The 19,774-nt window shown below is 41.5% G+C and overlaps 1 protein-coding gene across 3 annotated transcripts in view; it reads right to left on the bottom strand.

Annotated features, from left to right (window-relative positions):
- Positions 1 to 304: 304 nt before the first annotated feature.
- zbtb20 (zinc finger and BTB domain containing 20) overlaps positions 305 to 19,774 on the bottom strand; it is a 39,189-nt gene continuing 19,719 nt past the window's right edge. Inside the window, exons 2-5 of one of the 3 annotated variants that reach the window (XM_061898385.1) lie at positions 6,156 to 6,226; positions 5,906 to 6,040; positions 3,086 to 4,603; positions 305 to 1,113 (exon numbers count right to left, since the gene is read on the bottom strand). In XM_061898385.1, the coding sequence (XP_061754369.1) occupies positions 551 to 1,113; positions 3,086 to 4,583 (2,061 nt within the window). In that variant the 5' untranslated portion in view covers positions 4,584 to 4,603; positions 5,906 to 6,040; positions 6,156 to 6,226 and the 3' untranslated portion in view covers positions 305 to 550. Of the gene's footprint in view, positions 1,114 to 3,085; positions 4,628 to 5,905; positions 6,041 to 6,155; positions 6,227 to 19,774 lie in introns of all 3 variants that reach the window. The other 2 variants (XM_061898387.1, XM_061898384.1) reach the window with 2 other exon arrangements.

The raw sequence follows: 19,774 nt of genomic DNA, 5'->3' as shown, positions 1-19,774 counted from the left end.
AGTATTTTAGAGGGAATATGCAAGACCCACCCAGGATGATTTTTGTTGTTATTGTTGTTGCAAATTATACCACAGTACGTTTGGACATCCATATCGTTTCCAAACTGGTCAGTATGGGTTCACAAGTGCCATTTTTTAATGGCATCTCTCACTCACACACACATACACACACGCACTGGGACACATGCAAATCCACACACAATGCACACGTGTATGCGCTCACACAGCTCTACACTAAAAGTGTGTTTGTGTGTATGTGTTTCTTTCGTAGGCCTTTCGGTAGTGTTCAACACATAAATCAGTATTTTTAGGAAATCATACATTTAGAGGCCTGTAGTTAGGATCCATCCAGTAGATCAATATCAAACTACTAAGCCTTAAGGCCACCATCTTTTTGTTTATTTAAAATAACAAAAAAGAATTTTTTTTTTTTTGGGAAACTTAATGTGCCAGTGTCTATACTCATTACTCTTCATACCTCAAAATAAGAAAAGGAAAATCTAGTGCCATCTTGTTTGTCATTCTTTTGGAGAAGTGTGTCTAGTTGTACTTATCCGTCAGAGACATGCATTCGCATGTGGTCGTTGAAGTGCTCCATTTGCTCGAACTTGACGGGGCAGACGGAACACATGTAGGTGGTCCCTTCTTGGCAGCTAGCCTCTGCGGCCGCGCCCACTCCGGGCCCCACCACGGACCCATCTCCCGCACCGCCGCTCACGGGCATGGCGAGGGCCACCACCCCGGCACCGGGCTCAGGGACGGTCATGGGTAGAGTGATGGGAATGGAGACCGGGCAAGGGGGGCAGGTGACGCCGGCCAGCCCGGTGATGGCGTCGGCCAGCCCCGTGATGGCGCTGCCCGTGCTGTGCAGGGCCATGTGACGCTCCAGCAGGGTTTTGTGGGAGAACTTCTTCTTGCAGATAGGGCACTCGTAGGACTTCTCGCCACGGTGCAGCCGCATGTGGACGTTGAGGGAGCTCTTCTGGGTGAAACGCTTGTTGCAGATGCTGCACTGGTATGCCCGCACCCCCGTGTGCGTCACCATGTGTTTGATTAAGTAATCCTTCAGGGAGAACGAGCGCCAGCAGATGCTGCACTGGTGAGGCTTCTCTCCTGCGTGGGCATGCAAGACAATCGGAAGACAGAGGACAAACAAGATAATCACAAAAGGACCGAGACAACCGGTCACAAAGACGTCAAAACAACTATTGGAGCCGATTGAGCCATCAGCTGAGAGAGAGAAAATAAAAACTCATGAATGTAACATTTTTTTTTTTTCCGTTCCTTATCTGAGGCTAAATCCGCTCCATCTGTTAATGGCATCAACAAAGACATGGAGAAGCCAACGCCGGTCATTTACACAAATGTGCAGCACTGTGCATGTCGTCGCCACTCAGAGACAAACAGAAGGCGTCCGGTCCTCGTTTCATTAAAAGAATATGAGCTCGTCAGCAGCTGACGATTGAAAGTTAAACGCTCCTGCTGACTTCATCTGCTGGACGCCTCAAGGCCACTGGCGGGCAATCATGGAGACGCGCTTTTTCTTTTTTTTTCTTTCTGCGAGACACTTGTGTCTAGACGTGCGTACGGAAATTGTGATTGTTCTCGATTCTGTAACACTTAATCAGATAAATAACATTTTACAATATCAATTAAAGATGGAGACAAGTAAGATATCCTCCTGCGTCCTCCACATCTTTGTATGGCGGGGACAGTTAGGACAATTTCAAGGGTGACGACAGCTGCTTATGGGCGCAGGGGGTGGGGGCGGGGGGTAAATGGGATTTTTTTTTTTTTTATTATGGGGATTTTAATGCATTTGGGTTTAGCATAACAGGGCTATTTGTTTTTTCCAAATGTGTCACTCTGACAAAAACAAGTACCGAGGACGCTGCACTGTAAATATTCACCTGGATTTCACAGCATTTATTCACAGTAAAAATACTGTAATTAAAAATGTACTGTAACATTCCAACCTTTAACTGTAAAAATTAGGATATCTTATATTTCACTGCAATAATTGTTATTTACATTACAATACAGTAATCATAGTCCTCTGTACTGTCACAACAAATGACTGCAAATTCAAACTGATTTGTCTCGTGTACGTTGTGCACTCTTGTACAGTAAAAAGAGGTATTTTTTTTTAACCGAGAGAGTAATTAACTATAACATTTACAGTTGTGAACTTACAGCATATGGTTGTAATTTTATTGTAATTAATTGTAAAATTACAATTGTGAAGTTACAGCATACAGTTTTCATGTTATTGTAATTGATTATAAAATTACAATTGTGAAGTTACAGCATATAGTTGTAATTTTATTGTAATTAACCGTAAAATCACCAGTCTGCAGTGAAATTACAACATTTTTATAACAGTGTGGTCCTCAGCGGGATATTATCAGTATTTTAAAATAAGTATAAACATTTTGGAAGAAGTCACCAGAGCAGACTAGATTTGGCCCCTAGCATAAGCGGAATTTTATTTGGAAACTAGTCTTCAATCACCACATCGCATTTTAAATATTGCAGCTTCTTTGGCATTTGTTTTTTAAAGCGTATACTAAAATATTTTGGGTCCGAAATAAAATATTTTTTGGCATGAATAAAGCAAAATTAACTATAAACATTACTACTAAAGTGGTATTGGCCACTATAGGAGACCAAACCAATTAGAGCACGCTCTGGCCACTGACTGGTTCAGCCTCAGGCAGCATTACTATATTGGATTAAAATATTGTAAAGGTGAGTAGATGGTGTTATTTCATGTTTAAAGGGCTCTCATTATGTTGAAACATTTGTTTAGAGGGTTGTCAACAGTTTTTTTTAAATGAAAATGTTTAATTTCTAAATGATAAATAAGGATTCGAACTTCGCGGAAATGTCTGTAACCAACTATAGCGATAGAAGAGGAACGCCTGTATTAAATATATTGCATAAAAGTTTTTTGGCCAAGTGCTAGATAGTAATGCGGTCAATAAAAGTGGGCGTAATTGTACGACTAATGTTTCTTATAATCAGCGTAAGCAAAATTCAGGAAAAAATGTTTTGGCTAGTCATGTATTAAAAAAATGTGACTTACCGGTATGCACAAACATGTGTTTGACGTAGTTCTGTTTTGCAGTAAAGGTTTTACAGCAGAGAGTGCATGCATAGGGCTTCTTCTCCCCCTGACTCATTGCTCCGGCGGACTGCTGCGACTGGGCGGACCCCGGCGGAACAGCCATGGCATTGGGGAACGATGACATGGCGGTGGGCACCGTTACAAACTGGGCCTGCTGTTGGCCGGAAAGGTAAAGGAAAGACTTGTTGTCTCTGGCCGGCTGCGGGGGGAAGAGTGTGGGCAAGAAGGTGCTCCCGACGCCGCCGATCAATTGGGAATTGCTGGTCATGGCGTGCGGCATCCTCAGATTGCTGGTGTGCGTCTCGACCGGCCGCAGGTAATGCGGCGTGCTGGACAGGGAGTGGGACATGATGGGATTGGGCAGTGGGTGCATCATGCTACTCTCACTAGTGCTGTGGCCGCCGTGGCCCTCGTCGGGCTCTTGCGCTTGCTCCGGGGACGAGTCGTTGACCTCGATATGCACCGGACCCAAATTCCCTTGGTGGCCTTCGCCCGGCCCCTCCCGGTTAAAGCCACTCAGGTAGGGCTGCTGCTCCATGGCATCTGGCTCGGTACTGATGGAGGAGCTGACCCCTGAGTCGAAACTCTCCACTTTGGACTCGCTCTCAGCGTGCTCGGTCTCATCCTGGCAGTCGCCCGTGTTGTAGCAGCTGTACTCGTCGTCGGCCTCCTGCTTGATGTGCATCCCACCTGTTTGCAGGCGCACCGGGCGGGGTTGCTTGCGACAGTGAGTGGTGGACTCGGCCGTGGAGATGAAGCGGTCCACCGGCTGGGTTCTATCCTGGATACGGTTCATCCAGGGGGGATCCTCCGACTGCTGGTCCTTCTGAGCGCCGGCACTGGGGTCGTAATTTGTCGCCATGGGGTTGACGTAATGGGGGCGGTCGCGGGTACCATTGGAGATGCCGGTGTAGGGGTAGAGAGACGTGTACGGCCGATCCATGTTCTGCTGCGTTGTGCCTTGCATACAGCCCGACTCGGCATCGCTGCTGGGCCCGGAGGTGCCAGACTCCGGCGTGCCCCGAGGGGTGTCCTGACCAGAGTCTCCCGGTATAACAGAGAAGGCTCCTGGGCCGGCCAGGCCCACATTCTGCGACACGATTCGGGTACACTCATCGATGACGGTCTTGATCTGCAAGATGCTGGCAGCAGTTAATATCTGCAGGGCCTCCGACTGAGACACTCGCAGAATCCCGCTGTACATAAAGTCAATCAACTTTTGGATGGATTGCACCGAGACCACAGAGGGGATCTCAATGTCGCTGTAGCCCAAAAGCAGCTTGTCCTGAAAGAAGGGGCTTCCAGCGGCCAGCACGCAGCGGTGAGCTCGCAGCATACTTCCATGGATCCGGACGGTCACATCACAGAAGTGCCCACGGTTGCGCTGCTCATTGAGGGTCTCAAGTACAGAATTGCTGAAGTTGTGGAGATTGATGTTATGAATGCGCTCGGTCATCCCCTTGCAACTGATGTGACCTGAAACCGGGGGCAGCAACACACCTAGTTTAGAGAGACGCTGCATTATTCAGCCGCGTTAGCCACACTTCACATGGCACACTTGAACTGATACCACGTCGGCATCGCTAACTTGCAATAAGTAGCAACGCGCAGCGTCATAGTCATGCATCACAACTACTGCACATCTAAAGGTAAGATTAAACAACCTATACAATGAAGCATAAAGGACACAGTTTAAATATATAATATTAATACAAAAAATATATATATGTTTATTACTACTTTTAAAAACAACTGAACTATTAATAAGTGTATCATATCTTTGAACTACTTTACATTATCACGGCATTATGCAGTATGATGACCTGCCCAGTCTGTATCAGAAATTTCACCTTTCCAAAGATTTGATTGACACTCGGAAAATGTCACGAGCTAGTCATTGTTGTGGTTGCACAATATTAGACGCACCCTCTTGAAAGGATGCCGTTACAACCACAATGGCAATAGGACATAAAAGCGTTATTATCATTATTATTTATAGGGAAAGATTTCTTCTATTTGATATCATTCCATTGTGCGGGTGTATGCAATTTTAGTAAGTAAAGAAAATTAAAATATTAATAACAATAATAATAGTGGTGGTGAAGTAATTTTTTTCCACACCTGAAATTTTAACTGTCGTTCCAATAATTACAAAAAAAATCCACGGGGAAATAAAATGTTTTCTGAATCTCCATTAGTGGCCAGTGGGTGGCGCCCTATGCTCAGAGGACAAGACGACTCTTTTGTCGGTCATGTGCTCAGTAGGATGGCGCTTCCAAATCTCAAGAAAAGAAAACACACTGGTAAGTGTGTTTGGATTACTAAGAATGCATTTTTTTTTTCTTTCAGTTTTGCTATACAATTAATTTTAAATTGCATATGCAGTAACGTGAATTAACTGTAAAAAAAAAAAAAATAAATAAAAAAGTGCTTTCATGAAATAGAATTAATTAATTTTCACTATGATGGAGCATGCATTGTATACTAAATACAATCTTTTAAAGAAAATCAGTCTGTGAAATGCAACATATAAAATAAAGTCCAAAATTAAAATTTGGTAAAACATTACGCTGAAAAAAACAAAAAATAAAAAAAAAAGCTCTTAAGAACTGCTTTAAATTTCCCATGCACTAGCACGATCTAAAGGACAAAATTACAATCCAATAATATTGCTATTTGCAAACATCTTATTATGCAGGATTTCAATCTAATAACATTGCTATTTGCAAAGAGAGCGTATGAATGCAGGATTTGAAGTATTCTGTAAAATCTACTCACAGTTAGGTGACGCTGTGTTTCCGAGATGCTAGTGTGGCTGGTGATAAAGTGCGGGTCAAGCGTCAGGAGATGGCTCAACGGAGGCCGGGCGCTAGGCAAGGCTGTCAGTCCTCTCTTCCCAAATCATGTGTTGCTCTGCCAAAGTGTTCGCAGGGGAGAGAATAAGAAGAAAAAAAAGACAAAGACAAATCTTTAGATCACATCGATATTGCCACTCCCTTGATGGACCCGAAGCAACATGAATGTCTACCTCCGACATGCTGCAACAGATGTGTGAAGAGTTTTCCACGCCAGCTTAAAGCCCCAAAAAAATGGACGGTCCTGTGTGCAATTCCAGAACAAAAAATATATTGGAATCGGAAAAAAGCTCTTCTCTCAACAGTTATCTGAGTCACGGGGAAACAAAACCACACCCTTATAAAAAATTATCTCGATTCTACATTAATTAATGCACTCTGTGTGTGTGTGTGTGTGCGCGCGCTTTTTCTTTTTTGTGTGTGTCGTCTCCAAAAGCTCAAACAACACAAAGACGTCCCGCGGTTCTTACATGTTGTAATACAATTTAAAAAATATATTAAACACACAAGACATTCATTGCAAAACACAACCACGGGCATTCAGTGCCGTCAAGCATGTGATCGGCTGCTTTTGGTGATTCTAAGGCAAGCTTTTTTAAACGGCAGCTATTATACTGTACGTGCACGGTCGTCTGCTGAAGTTTGGACACAAAAGCCGTGTCAAAAAGAAAAGAAGAAAAAAAGCAGACCACATGGAGTGAAATGGTGTCATTTCAGGTCACACATCCTACTATACTAAAGTGGGAAAACATTTAAACCAGTGTAAAATGTCTGTCTCTCTGTCAAATTTACTCACAATAAAGTATACCGATTTTAAAATTTTCTGATTAACGCCGGCAAAAGCAAGAGAAGTCTACCCTTCTCGACACACCATCCTCGCTTTGAAACCAGTTAAAACCCGCAGATGGAAAGTATCCAGTTTAACTCATATGACCTCTGTACTGAGCCAGTCATGAGTGTGTCAAATACCTTTGTCATTTTTAGCATGTGTGCCAAATACTGTGACTAAAACCCTTATAGAGGAGTTGATGCATTTTTTTTTGCTATTTTTTAATGTATATTTTTTTACGTAATAATGGTGTGTTAATTGGAGCTGGGTGATTACTTGATACTGAGGAGAACCACCTTTGGACACACATTAGAGATAGTGAATAGGCAAAAAGAAAAATAGGTCATAAATATATAACTTTGTGATGCACATTTCAGCAGGTTTAAGATTATAAGTGGAAATGTAAAATAATTGTAAAATGAATAGACAGTGCAGAGTTGAAAACAAAGGTGCAATTTGCTCTTTTTCAAGTACCCATTAAAACCCTGGCGTCTTCGTTTTAGGTTAATTGTACTGACAATAGAATATTTTAACTGAAGATAGGTGGAAGGGAGTTGGAATAATACAGATGTGATGAAAACTATAAATTGAGCTTTTTTTGGGGGTTGACTGAATTTTTTAAAATATTTTATTACAGCGGACATTGTATGAAAGATTGACCCAACAGTGAGCAATGTATTTTTTTGGGGGGGGGTTGAGAGTAATTTAGGTCATCATTGTAAAAATGAATGTCCTTGGGGCAGTTTGTCATCCAAACTGAGTAATTTGGGTATCATCTGCATTAAAACAGAAACTTTAAAGACATTTCCCAATGGCAGCAAAACCCTGAGCAGCCGAACACCACAGCCTGGAAGCAGAAGTCCTGGACTCGGGCATTCTAACCATACAATACAGTCTGGAACGGGCAAAAGCCACAACCGTTGGTGGGGGCCAAATGATTATGGCAACAGGTGACTTCAGTAGCTGATCATCAACGTAGTGGTTGTGCTCTGCAGGTGTTGGCTTGTTCTACTGTGATGGACTGAACTGCCTTATTATATACAATTATATTTTGACTCTGCTAAACTTCTATTCAGCAGTGAGCCAACATTGCTTCCAGATCAATCTGACCTATCTAAGTCTATCAGCACAAACTGATTAAGCTTAATCGGATGAGCGGCAAAACATCTTCTAAGACAAACCAAACAGTCCAGTTGCGATCGATTAAATGCCCTGAGATTACAAATCTTTATATAACTTGTAAAATAAAGATAAAATATTATTTACTAATATCTAATTATAAACGTACTTGAACTGCATTTTTGTTGATTGTGTCTTATGGACACACTCAGGTTCCAATAGCCCAGGGGTCTGCAACCTGCGGCTCTAGAGCCGCATGCGGCTCTTTAGTGGCTCCCTGGAGCTTTTCAAAAATGTATCCATCCATCCATCATCTTCCGCTTATCCGAGGTCGGGTCGCGGGGGCAGCAGCCTAAGCAGGGAAGCCAAGACTTCCCTATCTCCAGCCACTTCGTCTAGCTCTTCCCGGGGGATCCCGAGGCGTTCCCAGGCCAGCCGGGAGACATAGTCTTTCCAACGTGTCCTGGGTCTTCCCCGTGGCCTCCTACCAGCTGGACGTGCCCTAAACACATCCCTAGGGAGGCGTTCGGGTGGCATCCTGACCAGATGCCCGAACCACCTCATCTGGCTCCTCTCGATGTGGAGGAGCAGCGGCTTTACGTTGAGCTCCTCCCGGATGGCAGAGCTTCTCACCCTATCTCTAAGGGAGAGCCCCGCCACCCGGCGGAGGAAACTCATTTCGGCCGCTTGTACCCGTGATCTTATCCTTTCGGTCATGACCCAAAGCTCATGACCATAGGTGAGGATGGGAACGTAGATCGACCGGTAAATTGAGAGCTTTGCCTTCCGGCTCAGCTCCTTCTTCACCACAACGGATCGATAAAACGTCCGCATTACTGAAGACGCCGCACCGATCCGCCTGTCGATCTCACAATCCACTCTTCCCCCACTCGTGAACAAGACTCCTAGGTACTTGAACTCCTCCACTTGGGGCAGGGTCTCCTCCCCAACCCGGAGATGGCACTCCACCCTTTTCCGGGCGAGAACCATGGACTCGGACTTGGAGGTGCTGATTCTCATTCCGGTCGCTTCACACTCGGCTGCGAACCGATCCAGTGAGAGCTGAAGATCCCGGCCAGATGAAGCCATCAGGACTACATCATCTGCAAAAAGCAGAGACCTAATCCCGTGGCCACCAAACCAGAACCCCTCAACGCCTTGGCTGCGCCTAGAAATTCTGTCCATAAAAGTTCTGAACAGAATCGGTGACAAAGGACAGCCTTGGCGGAGTCCAACCTTCACTGGAAACGTGTCCGATTTACTGCCAGCAATGCGGACCAAGCTCTGACACTGATCATACAGGGAGCGGACTGCCACAATAAGACATTCCGATACCCCATACTCTCTGAGCACTCCCCACAGGACTTCCCGAGGGACACGGTCGAATGCCTTCTCCAAGTCCACAAAGCACATGTAGACTGGTTGGGCAAACTCCCATGCACCCTCAAGAACCCTGCCGAGAGTATAGAGCTGGTCCACAGTTCCACGACCAGGATGAAAACCACACTGTTCCTCCTGAATCCGAGGTTCGACTATCCGGCAAAGCCTCCTCTCCAGTACACCTGAATAAACCTTACCGGGAAGGCTGAGGAGTGTGATCCCACGATAGTTGGAACACACCCTCCGGTCCCCCTTCTTAAAGAGAGGGACCACCACCCCGGTCTGCCAATCCAGAGGTACCGCCCCCGATGTCCACGCATGCGGCTCTTTAGTGGCTCCCTGGAGCTTTTCAAAAATGTATGAAAATAGAAAAAGATGGGGAAAAATATATTTTTGTTTTCACAAGGTTTCTCTAGGAGGACAATCCCACTATTTATATTAAACATGCTTTTCTGATGAGAGTATTTGGCTAGTGCCGTTTTGGCCTACTAATTTTGGCAGTCTTTGAACTCACCGAAGTTTGTTTGCATGTACAATTTTCTTGATTTATGCCACTCTTTCTTTGTCTCATTTTGTCCACCAAAGTATTTATGCTGTGAGTGAATGCACAAATGTGAGCTTTGTTGAAGTTATTGACTTGTGTGGAGTGCAGGACTTCAAACAAATCAATGCTAACATGCTATTTAGGATAGTTTTATGTACATATTGCATCATTATGCCTTACTTGTATGTATATTTGAGCTCATTTAATTTCCTATGACCTCTGTCCATTTAATTTATATCTGCATTCCTCGTGACATATTTTCTGTATGTAATATTGGCTACATGTCTGATAGTTGTTTGTGTTCCATGTTGTTCCAGACCACAGCAAACATTACCCAGCTTGCGTAGATTGTTATAAATCCATTCAAAGAACACAGCCCGCCATTTTCTTTAACTTGGACCTTTGGCCATTCTAAGCCAGTAATACTGTATCTAAACATTGTCTCATCCTCTAAGAAGCCTCTGTTTTACTAATGTTTTCCAATTTTGTAGAAATGGGGAAAATAAATATTATATTTCAACATTTCTGTCAACAAAGATTTATGTCAGCCTGCGACACACTTATTTTGATAGTAGGCTAACATAGCTAATATAGACACTCACGCCATGTGTTGCCTTTATTATAACACTGAAACACGGCTTTTCATTTTTTGCGGCTACAGACAGATTTTTTTTTTGTATTTTTGGTCCAATATGGGTCTTTCAACATTTTGGGTGGCCGACCCCTGCCATAGCCAAATCCACTTCTGGTCGCCAAGAGTAATATACAGTATAGACACTATTAATTGTTTCTGGGTCCAACCGTGGTAAATTAATTTCTGTAAAGAAGGTATCATTATTCATAAATGGAATATTTTCATAGCTAAAGCATCAAAAACAGTTTACCATTTATAACATTATGAAAGCCCTCCAGACATGAAGTAACACCCACATAGTCACCTTTGCAAGCCGCAAACTTCAAAGCGCGATTACAATACTCACAAGGCTGCAGTCAGCCTTGTAGCGAGTAACATTAAAGACGAAAATGGGCCCCACACACAAAATCTTGTTTAGGGCCACAAAAAGACTAGGGTCTGGAAGGTTACAATAACACTTGCAGTATTCAAAGGTCTGAGTGGGAACTGACAATGGTGACTTGAAAAGGACATATTAGAGCAGAATGAATTTAGACAATTAGCCACCTCGGTCTAAAAGTCCCTTTTACTAACGTCTTGAAATAGCTTGCAAATGAAATGCCGGAAACTAAAAAAAGTGCTAGTGTTCTCAGCTAACTTGTGTCACTGGATATTCTGATTAGACTCAGTGAGATAAAAAAACAACAACAGAAAACTGCTTTAAAACGGAATAACATACATGCATGTGCCAAAACTTTATTTGCCATCACCATGGCAAATATTATAAGTGAGGCGAGCCTGTTGCCACGGGCGCTACGGTTAGACAGTGCAAACACACTGTACATATATCTGCCTTTCTCGCCCTCCATCCTCGCCCATGCAGAAATGGAAATCCACCTGCCTCAGGGGTAGGTTGAGGTGAATGGCGCCAACAAAAGGGAGCAGGCCAAGGGAGGTAGGCTTCACTTGCCCAGACTGCCACTCACCAACAGTGATTCCGTTTTAGCCGTGACACAGTGGGTGAGCAGCAGCCAGCGCCTACCTGCAGTGAATTCTAATCAGCCCAGGGGTCTGCCTCACAACCCCCCTCCCTCTCTCCTGTACCCTTCCTCGCACTAAAGGGCCTGATGATCCTTCAAAATTAATTAGATCCTCGTAGGAGGCAGCCATTTTCGTTCCACATCCGCATGCTCCACCAAAACCCCAATTTTCACCCCCAAAATTTGGGCGGCCCATTCCCCGACCCTTTCTCTGTGTCTCTACCTGTTTCCTGTTTCATCATCCCTCTCGCCGCCTTCCCCCTCCATCTGTCTGTCGTCCTGTCTGTAACAATCACCCACAACTCCTCTCCTCTCCTAGCACCCACCCCGCCCCTCGCTGGCTGCTTCCATGCTCCCAGCTCTGTGTCTGCCTCTGTGGAGTTTGCTGTCAATAAATCCCCAGAGGTCAGTTTGTCTGCTGGAAATCAGACACAATGCTCCAGACCGCCAATGCGATGCTGCAACCGCCACAACAAAGACTGAGGAGGGCTCAGGGGTGGAGAGAAAGGAGGGGAAGGGTGGTCGGGAGGGCTCAAAAAAAAAAAAAAAAAAGCCTCCACCGTGCAGCCAGCCAGACTCCAGGTTAACCAGCTGCCTGTATTACGTGACAAGCTCATGAAATATGCTGCATCAAATTGGACATCAGTTAATAAGGAGGTGGCGGTGGCGGCAGAAAGGGCGGGGGACCGGGCTGTAGTGGCGAGACTGGGGGATGGGGGTTGAGAACACAAGACACAAGAGGCACGCGTATAAAAGGAGCAGTATCAGCCATGTGAATAATATAGATCTTGAATATGCTAATAGTGCTTACAGCACACATTCAGGGCCCTTTGCTACATTTGCCACATTTACATGTGGAGACAAAAGGCCACGGAGCATTGTGGACCCGCGCACGTGCAAACAATATCTATGGGAGCCAGTGAGAAAACAATTGTTTTGTTTGAAGCTGCGACTGATTGATGAACACCATCCGGCGCTGTAATGATTTATTTTAAAACAGGGGGTATGGCTGGCATGCGCGGATATGTGTCGACTTTAATTAGGCGCCACAATGCAAACGCTGAAGCGAGAACAATGGCGAATGAAACGGTGTTGATCAGACAGGTTGGAAATAAGCTCAATGGAGGAGGTCTCGTGTTCCTCTCCTCTCTCTCACCGAGCCGCTCATCAAAGTATGAAAGAATTCATTAAGTGTTCGCCCATATTGCGCGGCGCGATTAACAGGTGAGGCATCGCACGGCGTCGAGGTAACAGTTGCTGCTAGGGAAACATTTTTTTGGTGACTTTGTTTGGAATATGCGAAGTGTAACACAAGCACAGCGATTTCATGTGTTTTAAGTGAGTCACGATGTCTTGTGATCATTATGGAATGTTTGAATTACATTTGGTTTCTTAGAATCCACTCAATAGACCCTGTTCGTAACTTTGGACTGGCTAAAGTAATGTGCATTCCTCCTTTTGGAAACGCAAGAGCATGAATGTTTTCTTGGCAATGCCTTCTTGCTTAGTCACGCAAATGTAAAGTAACAAAGTGCTTCAACGTTTCACTGCCTGGATTTCTTGAATAACTCTTGTTTGGTGAACTAAAGTGAGCTAATAAGTAAGTTAGGAATGAATAATAACACAGAAGATGAATGTGTTAAGACTTTCAGTCCAACAACAGCGGGAGGAAAAAAAAGCATTAAAATGTGGTGCAATGAAATAAATCCCTGCAGGGAACAACATGCAACACTGCAAAAGCTTTGTACAAGTGCAGGACAGTCTAAATATTTTTTTTGATAGGACAGCTTGCATAACTTTCTGTCAAAAACACACCCACCACCACCACCCGTTAACCATAGCAGATCCTTTGTCCAGTTACAGATGGGAGCAAAATCTACACAAAATTTTTTCTCGCTCTTTATTTCTTTTTTTCTCAGGCAAAGTATTCCATTCTATGGCAACATGTCACAGTGCAGGCACTCATTAAATAAAGAAAAAAAATGTGTCTATGAGCCACGCTTTAGTTAAAGAGCGTTTGACCAAATACAAGCATCTAACATCTAACAAGCATCTAATGAGTGGACTTTATATGCTTATTTGTGTTTCAATGTATCCATTAAACCATATCCAATTGTTTATACAATCCGCAAAGAATGTAAAAAAAAAAAAACCTTTTAACATCAAAAAATGCCATAAATTCAGTCAGCCAATTTGAATATTGCGCTCTGAATACGTTTGGCTATTTTCGGAAGTAACGCTTCTACATTCTGACCATGTTATTAGATCAGTCATACTGAAAATATGCAAAGATTGGAAATATAGGTGGTGTTTATCATTCACAATCCTTATGTAAGACAAGAACACATATGCTTGGCTTTTTCATGCATTTGAATTCCTAAATAATAAGCCAACAATTTATTCAACAGATTGAGGGTCATCTGTTACGCTCATTATACTCTCTCTAAAAACATCCAGAAACCGCCAACAGTATTACATTTACATGTCGTGACCTGAAAATGAACCAAATATGAGTGATATTGTTATTATAAGCACCAACGCAGACAGGCTTTTTTAGCGGCGCATTGATAGCGGTGAGCTAATGCTAGCTTACGCTGCTATTTTTGGCACACTGAGCCGATGGCTGCTTTTGCTTCGTCTCAAACTTGCCCAAAGTAAATTCCATCCATTCATCCATTTTCTACTGCTTGTCCCTTACGGGGTCGAGGGGGATGCTGGAGCCTATAATTTTTAAGTTATAATTCATGCATCTCTCACCTGGTAGTAGACAAATGTGGCCATGGTCTGACAGCCTGGTCGACTTTCATATCCCCCGAGACGGCCAAATAGACCCCACAAGACGTTTCCTGCAGGGACTTTTTTTTTTTAAGTCTTCGTGAGGATTGCGATTGAATCTTCATCCAAACGGAATAATGTGAGCGTCTGGTCGGTCCGCATCCCAGCAAGAGTGGAAGTATTACAGTAAGTGTTTGTTTTATTCTGGTTTGTTATTGTTAGTTTGTATGTTTAGCACTGAGCTACGCTGAGAATGCTACTGTCACAATGAAACTGCATCTATCACTCAGCTTCTAAAAGTTATTGCTCATCCTCTTTGTGTTCGGGCTCAAAAATATAAGGTCTTGTATCATCCATCCATCCAATTTCTACTGCTTGTCCCTTTCGGGGTAGCGGGAGGTCGCTGGAGCCTATCTCATCTGCGTTTCGGGCGGAAGGCAGGCATCATAATTTTTTCCAAAGAAATAGTTGTTGGTCCTAGCTAAATCTGCTTGATTAGTATTGTTGTTGATAGGGAAGGATTCTTTGGTTCCTAGCGTGAGTTCATACGATCACGTGATTGGCTTCCTCGAATCTCCAAATGGCTCGGGAGTCTCCGTGAGATTGATACTATTTTTATCATATCTATTTAATGGCAAACTTTGGAAGTATTTTGGGGTCATGAATCAGACATACAGTATATGATAATACCTTCAATATAGAGGCAACATGTTTTTCGACTGTACTTAAGAGGGTATAATACTGAATTCAAAAGTCATCTTTAAGAGGCAAGCATCCGCAGCGGCTGCCTTTCCACACCACAGCTACATTGCTGTCAAGGATAATTTGCACCTCCAAAAAAAGAACACATGAAAAAAAAGACAATGGGATTAATTTATGAACAAATATAGCTGACTTACTGTATATTAATTATAAGGCCAAAGACCAAAAAATTAAACTTTTAATAAAAATATATTGAATATTTTAAGGATAAAGTCATAGATTCACATCAACTTTGTAAAGTACTTGGGCTGCAATGATACAGCCATTAAATCATTGCATTCAATTTAAAAAAAGATTCAATGTGTATTCTGTTACCTTGATTGATCCTTTAATTGTGCCCGGAACTTTAAATATGCTGACATAGTTTATACACAGCCGCTGCAAAAAAAAAAAAAAAAAAAAATATATATATATATATACATATATATATATATATATATATATATATATATATAGACACTAATAGATGGCGACTTATCCAGGGTGTAGCCCGCCCTCCGCCTGAATGCAGCTGAGATGGGCTCCCGCACCCCCTGCGACTCCGAAAGGGACAAGCGGTAGAAGATGGATGGATATCAATAAGCAGCACGGTAAAACAGGGGTTACTGAATGTGCCTCTCAATACAAAGGTCGTAGGTTTGATCCCCGGGTTCGCGATATTTCTATGTGAAGTTTGCAAGTTCTCCCCGTGACTACGTTGGTTCCCTCTGGGTACTCCGGCTTTCTCCCACCTCCAAAAACATGCACCTGCGGAAAGGTTAACGGGCAACAGTAAATTGGCCCAAGTGTGTAAACGTGAGTGTGAATGTTGTCTGTTGACTGGCGACTTGTCCAGGGTGTACCCCGCCTATCGCCTGAATGCAGCTGAGATAGGCTCCAGCACCCCCTGCAACTCCAAAAGGGACAAGCGGTAGAAAATGGATGGATGGATTGATATATACCAATATTTTGGTATACATTTCTGTCTCAACACTGTTTCGGCTTGCAAGTGTGCGTGTGTATTGACTAAATATGCACCTTTGCTCGTATTAACAGAAATGAGCATGCCGACATGTTGGTAAAAAAAGAACCTGTATTTTTCAGAAGCAGTATAGTACCGTGGTATTGATTAACCCTGATGATGATAATGATGATGATGACTATTTGTATCAAGTATGTTACAGTCAGTTCCATAACATACATGTAGTACATACATGTATGTTATAATATACGTAATATAATATACATACATATAGCTAGAGAACAATCTAGTGCTCAACAACAATATTATTATTGTTGTTTCACAAAACAAGAATATTAAACATACTGTATCTCCAAAGAGTGATGGGAAGAAGTATAAACTTTTTTTTGCATCTTTTTTCCATAGTTAAACTTTAACTAATAACCTCTAGTTTCCTCTGGACTGCATTTAACTGGATTTTCATAACTCAATTTTCTCAGATTATCCTGTTCACAATAACTCAATATATGACAAAGTACTCAAATCACAATCAAAACAAGCCAAGACCTCACTATACCGAACCAAAATACTATATTTACACAATTTCTTAAAGTGCTTAATGTTTAAACAGCGTTTAAGCTCGTCACTCATGCTGTCCATATTTTCACCCTAAAGACTGAATAATAAAAACTTTTCTTTGTGGTAAGTGCTAAAGTGTGTTTATATGTTGCCGTTCCTCTGAGATTGTACCTCACATCTCCTTCTCTGAATAACCTTTGAATATATGCAGCCAATTGACAACGTATTGCTTTAAACATAATAAACCTTGTCCAATACCAAATCAGAACATTTGAACAGTTTTGACCTTGAAAAAAATATATGTGTGTGCTCCCTGAACCCCACATTATGGATAATCCTAATTACCCTATTTTTCGGACTATAAATCGCAGTTTTTTTCATAGTTTGGCCGGTGGTGCGACATATACTCCGCAACGACTTATGTGTGAAATTATTAACACATTACCGTAAAATATCAAATAATATTATTCATCTCATTCGCGGAAGAGACGAAGAAAATGTCAGCAATCGTCACACACACGTCAGAAATCGTCACATACCCGTCAACCAGTAAGAATTCGGCGGGGGAGGGTCATGGCAGAAGTGCATTGTGGGTCATGGAATGCTAACTGCTATATGCTATATGCTGCTGCCGTTGCTACTAAAATGGATCATTTCATCGTTGGCGGTAACTTATAAAAACTGAGAAGGGCTGAACAAAAATGGCACCAAAAAGGAAATCATGTACTGCAGATTACAAGCTGGACGTAGTGAAATATGCAGCAGAAAACGACAAGAGGAAGTGGTGCATACCTTTGGAGTTGGAAGAGTTGTTTAGAAGCGACATCGAGGAAGAAGATTTCATCGGATTTATCAATTATGAGTGACATATTGTTTGGTAAACGTATAGCATGTTCTATATGTTATAGTTATTTGAATGACTCTTACCATAATATTTTACTTGAACATACCAGGCACGTTTTCAGTTGGTTATTTATGCGTCATATAACGTACACTTATTCAGCCTGTTGTTCACTATTCTTTATTTATTTTAAAATGCCTTTCAAATGTCTAGTCTTGGTGTTGGATTTTATCAAATAAATTTCCCCCCAAAATGTGACTTATACTCCAGTGCGACGTATATATGTTTTTTTCTTTCTTTATTATGCATTTTCAGCCGGTGCGACGTATACTCCGGAGCGATTTATAATCCGAAAAATACGGTACCTGTTTTTGTAAGATTGTTAAAGGATGTATGTTGGTTTTATCATTACATCCCAAAATTTCTGCACAGTAACTAAAGTAAGGGTAAATGAGCTAATAGTATAGTAGCTCGAGGGATTTTCCATCCAGCCGTTTTAAATTTCTGCACAGTAACTAAAGTAAGGGTAAATAAGTGAATAGTATAGTAGCTGGAGGGATTTTACATCCAGCTGTGTTGTGTGTATATATATATATATATATATATATATATATATATATATATATATATATATATATATATATATATATATATATACATCTATGTTATGATCCGCTGCTCGGCTCACATCATGTTCTGGTTTTTAATCGTTTTTGTATTATATTCAGTTAGTGTTCGACTTTCTTAGTTCCTGGTTTGTTCTGTTTCCATAGTTACTCAGTAGATTCACCTGCCTCTTGTTTTTGACGCGCACCTGCCTCCTTATTACTGTCTTTATTTAAGCCTGCCTTTTCTGTTCATTCAGTCTTGCCTCCTAATTTGTGTTCGCACAACAGCGACGACCTGGATCCTCGATTCTGATTACAAATCTGTATTTTGCTCCTCTAGCTCCCATGCTAGTAGTTTTGTTTTGCATTTTGTGCCTTGCGCAAGTTTTTCTGTTATTTCTCTAGTTCCCATGCTAGCGCTTTTGGTTTTTTTCTAGCTCCCATGCTAGTTCTGTTTGTTTTGACTAAGTCTGTTTTTATTTGTTAAATAAATCAATTATTTCTTAACTTCACGCTGTGTTCGAGCCCGACTGCATCCCTGAGAGAACGACCTGCATCACCACAATGCCACGCAATCGTCACACATCTCTACATTTCTCTCTGTCTCTCTCTCTCTCTCTCTCTATATATATATATATATATATATATATATATATATATATATATATATATATATATATATATATATATATATAAATAAAATATATATATATAAATAAATACATCTATATATATATATATATAAATACATATATAAATATATATATAATATATATGAATAAATACATCTATATATATATAAATACACACACACATATATATATATATTTATATATATATATATATATATATATATATATATGTATATATATATATATATATACATATATATTTTGTTTTTATTTTTTCCAGCAGGTGTTTAATATATATCCATCCATCCATTTTCTACCGCTTTCCCCCTTAGGAGTCGCTGGAGCCTATCTCAGCTCTTGGAAGGCAGGGTACACCCTGGACAAGTCGCCCCATTATCACAGGGGCAACAGAAATAGACTCAAAACATTCACACTCACATTCACACATGAGGGCCAAATTAGTGTTGCCAATCAACCTATCCCCAGGTCCATGTTTTTGGAGGTGGCAGTAACGGGAAGAAAATGCAAACTCCATACAGAAAGATCCCAAGCACAGGATCGAACCCCGGACCTTCGTATTTTATTTTTATTTTTTTTGTTTATTTTTTTGTTTGTTTTTGTATCAATCCAACAAACCAATACACAGCAATACCATAACAATGCAATCCAATTCCAAAACTAAACCTGACCGAGCAACACTCAGAACTGCAATAAAAAGAGCAGTTGAGGAGACACAAACACGACACAGAACAAACCAAAATTAGTGAACCAAAAATGAATGTTATCAACAACAGTATCAATATTAGTTATAATTTCAACATAGCAGTGATTAAAAATCCCTCATTGACATTATCATTAGATATTTATAAAAAAATAAAAAAAAGAACAATAGTGTCACAGTGGCTTACACTTGCATCGCATCTCATAAGCTTGACAACACATTGTGTCTAATATTTTCACAAAGATAAAATAAGTCATATATATATATTTTTTTATTAGTTAAAACAAATTTACATTATTGCAATCAGATGATAAAACATTGTCCTTTACAATTATTAAAGCTTTTTTAAATAAATGTACTACTTTGCTAGCATGTCAGCAGACTTGGGTAGATCCTGGTGAAATCCTAT

This window comes from Nerophis ophidion, linkage group LG04, assembly GCF_033978795.1.
Source record: "Nerophis ophidion isolate RoL-2023_Sa linkage group LG04, RoL_Noph_v1.0, whole genome shotgun sequence".
NCBI classification, from domain to species: Eukaryota; Metazoa; Chordata; class Actinopteri; order Syngnathiformes; family Syngnathidae; genus Nerophis; species Nerophis ophidion.
Note: the sequence above shows the minus strand (reverse complement) of the source record. Positions and strands in the feature narration are given on the sequence as shown.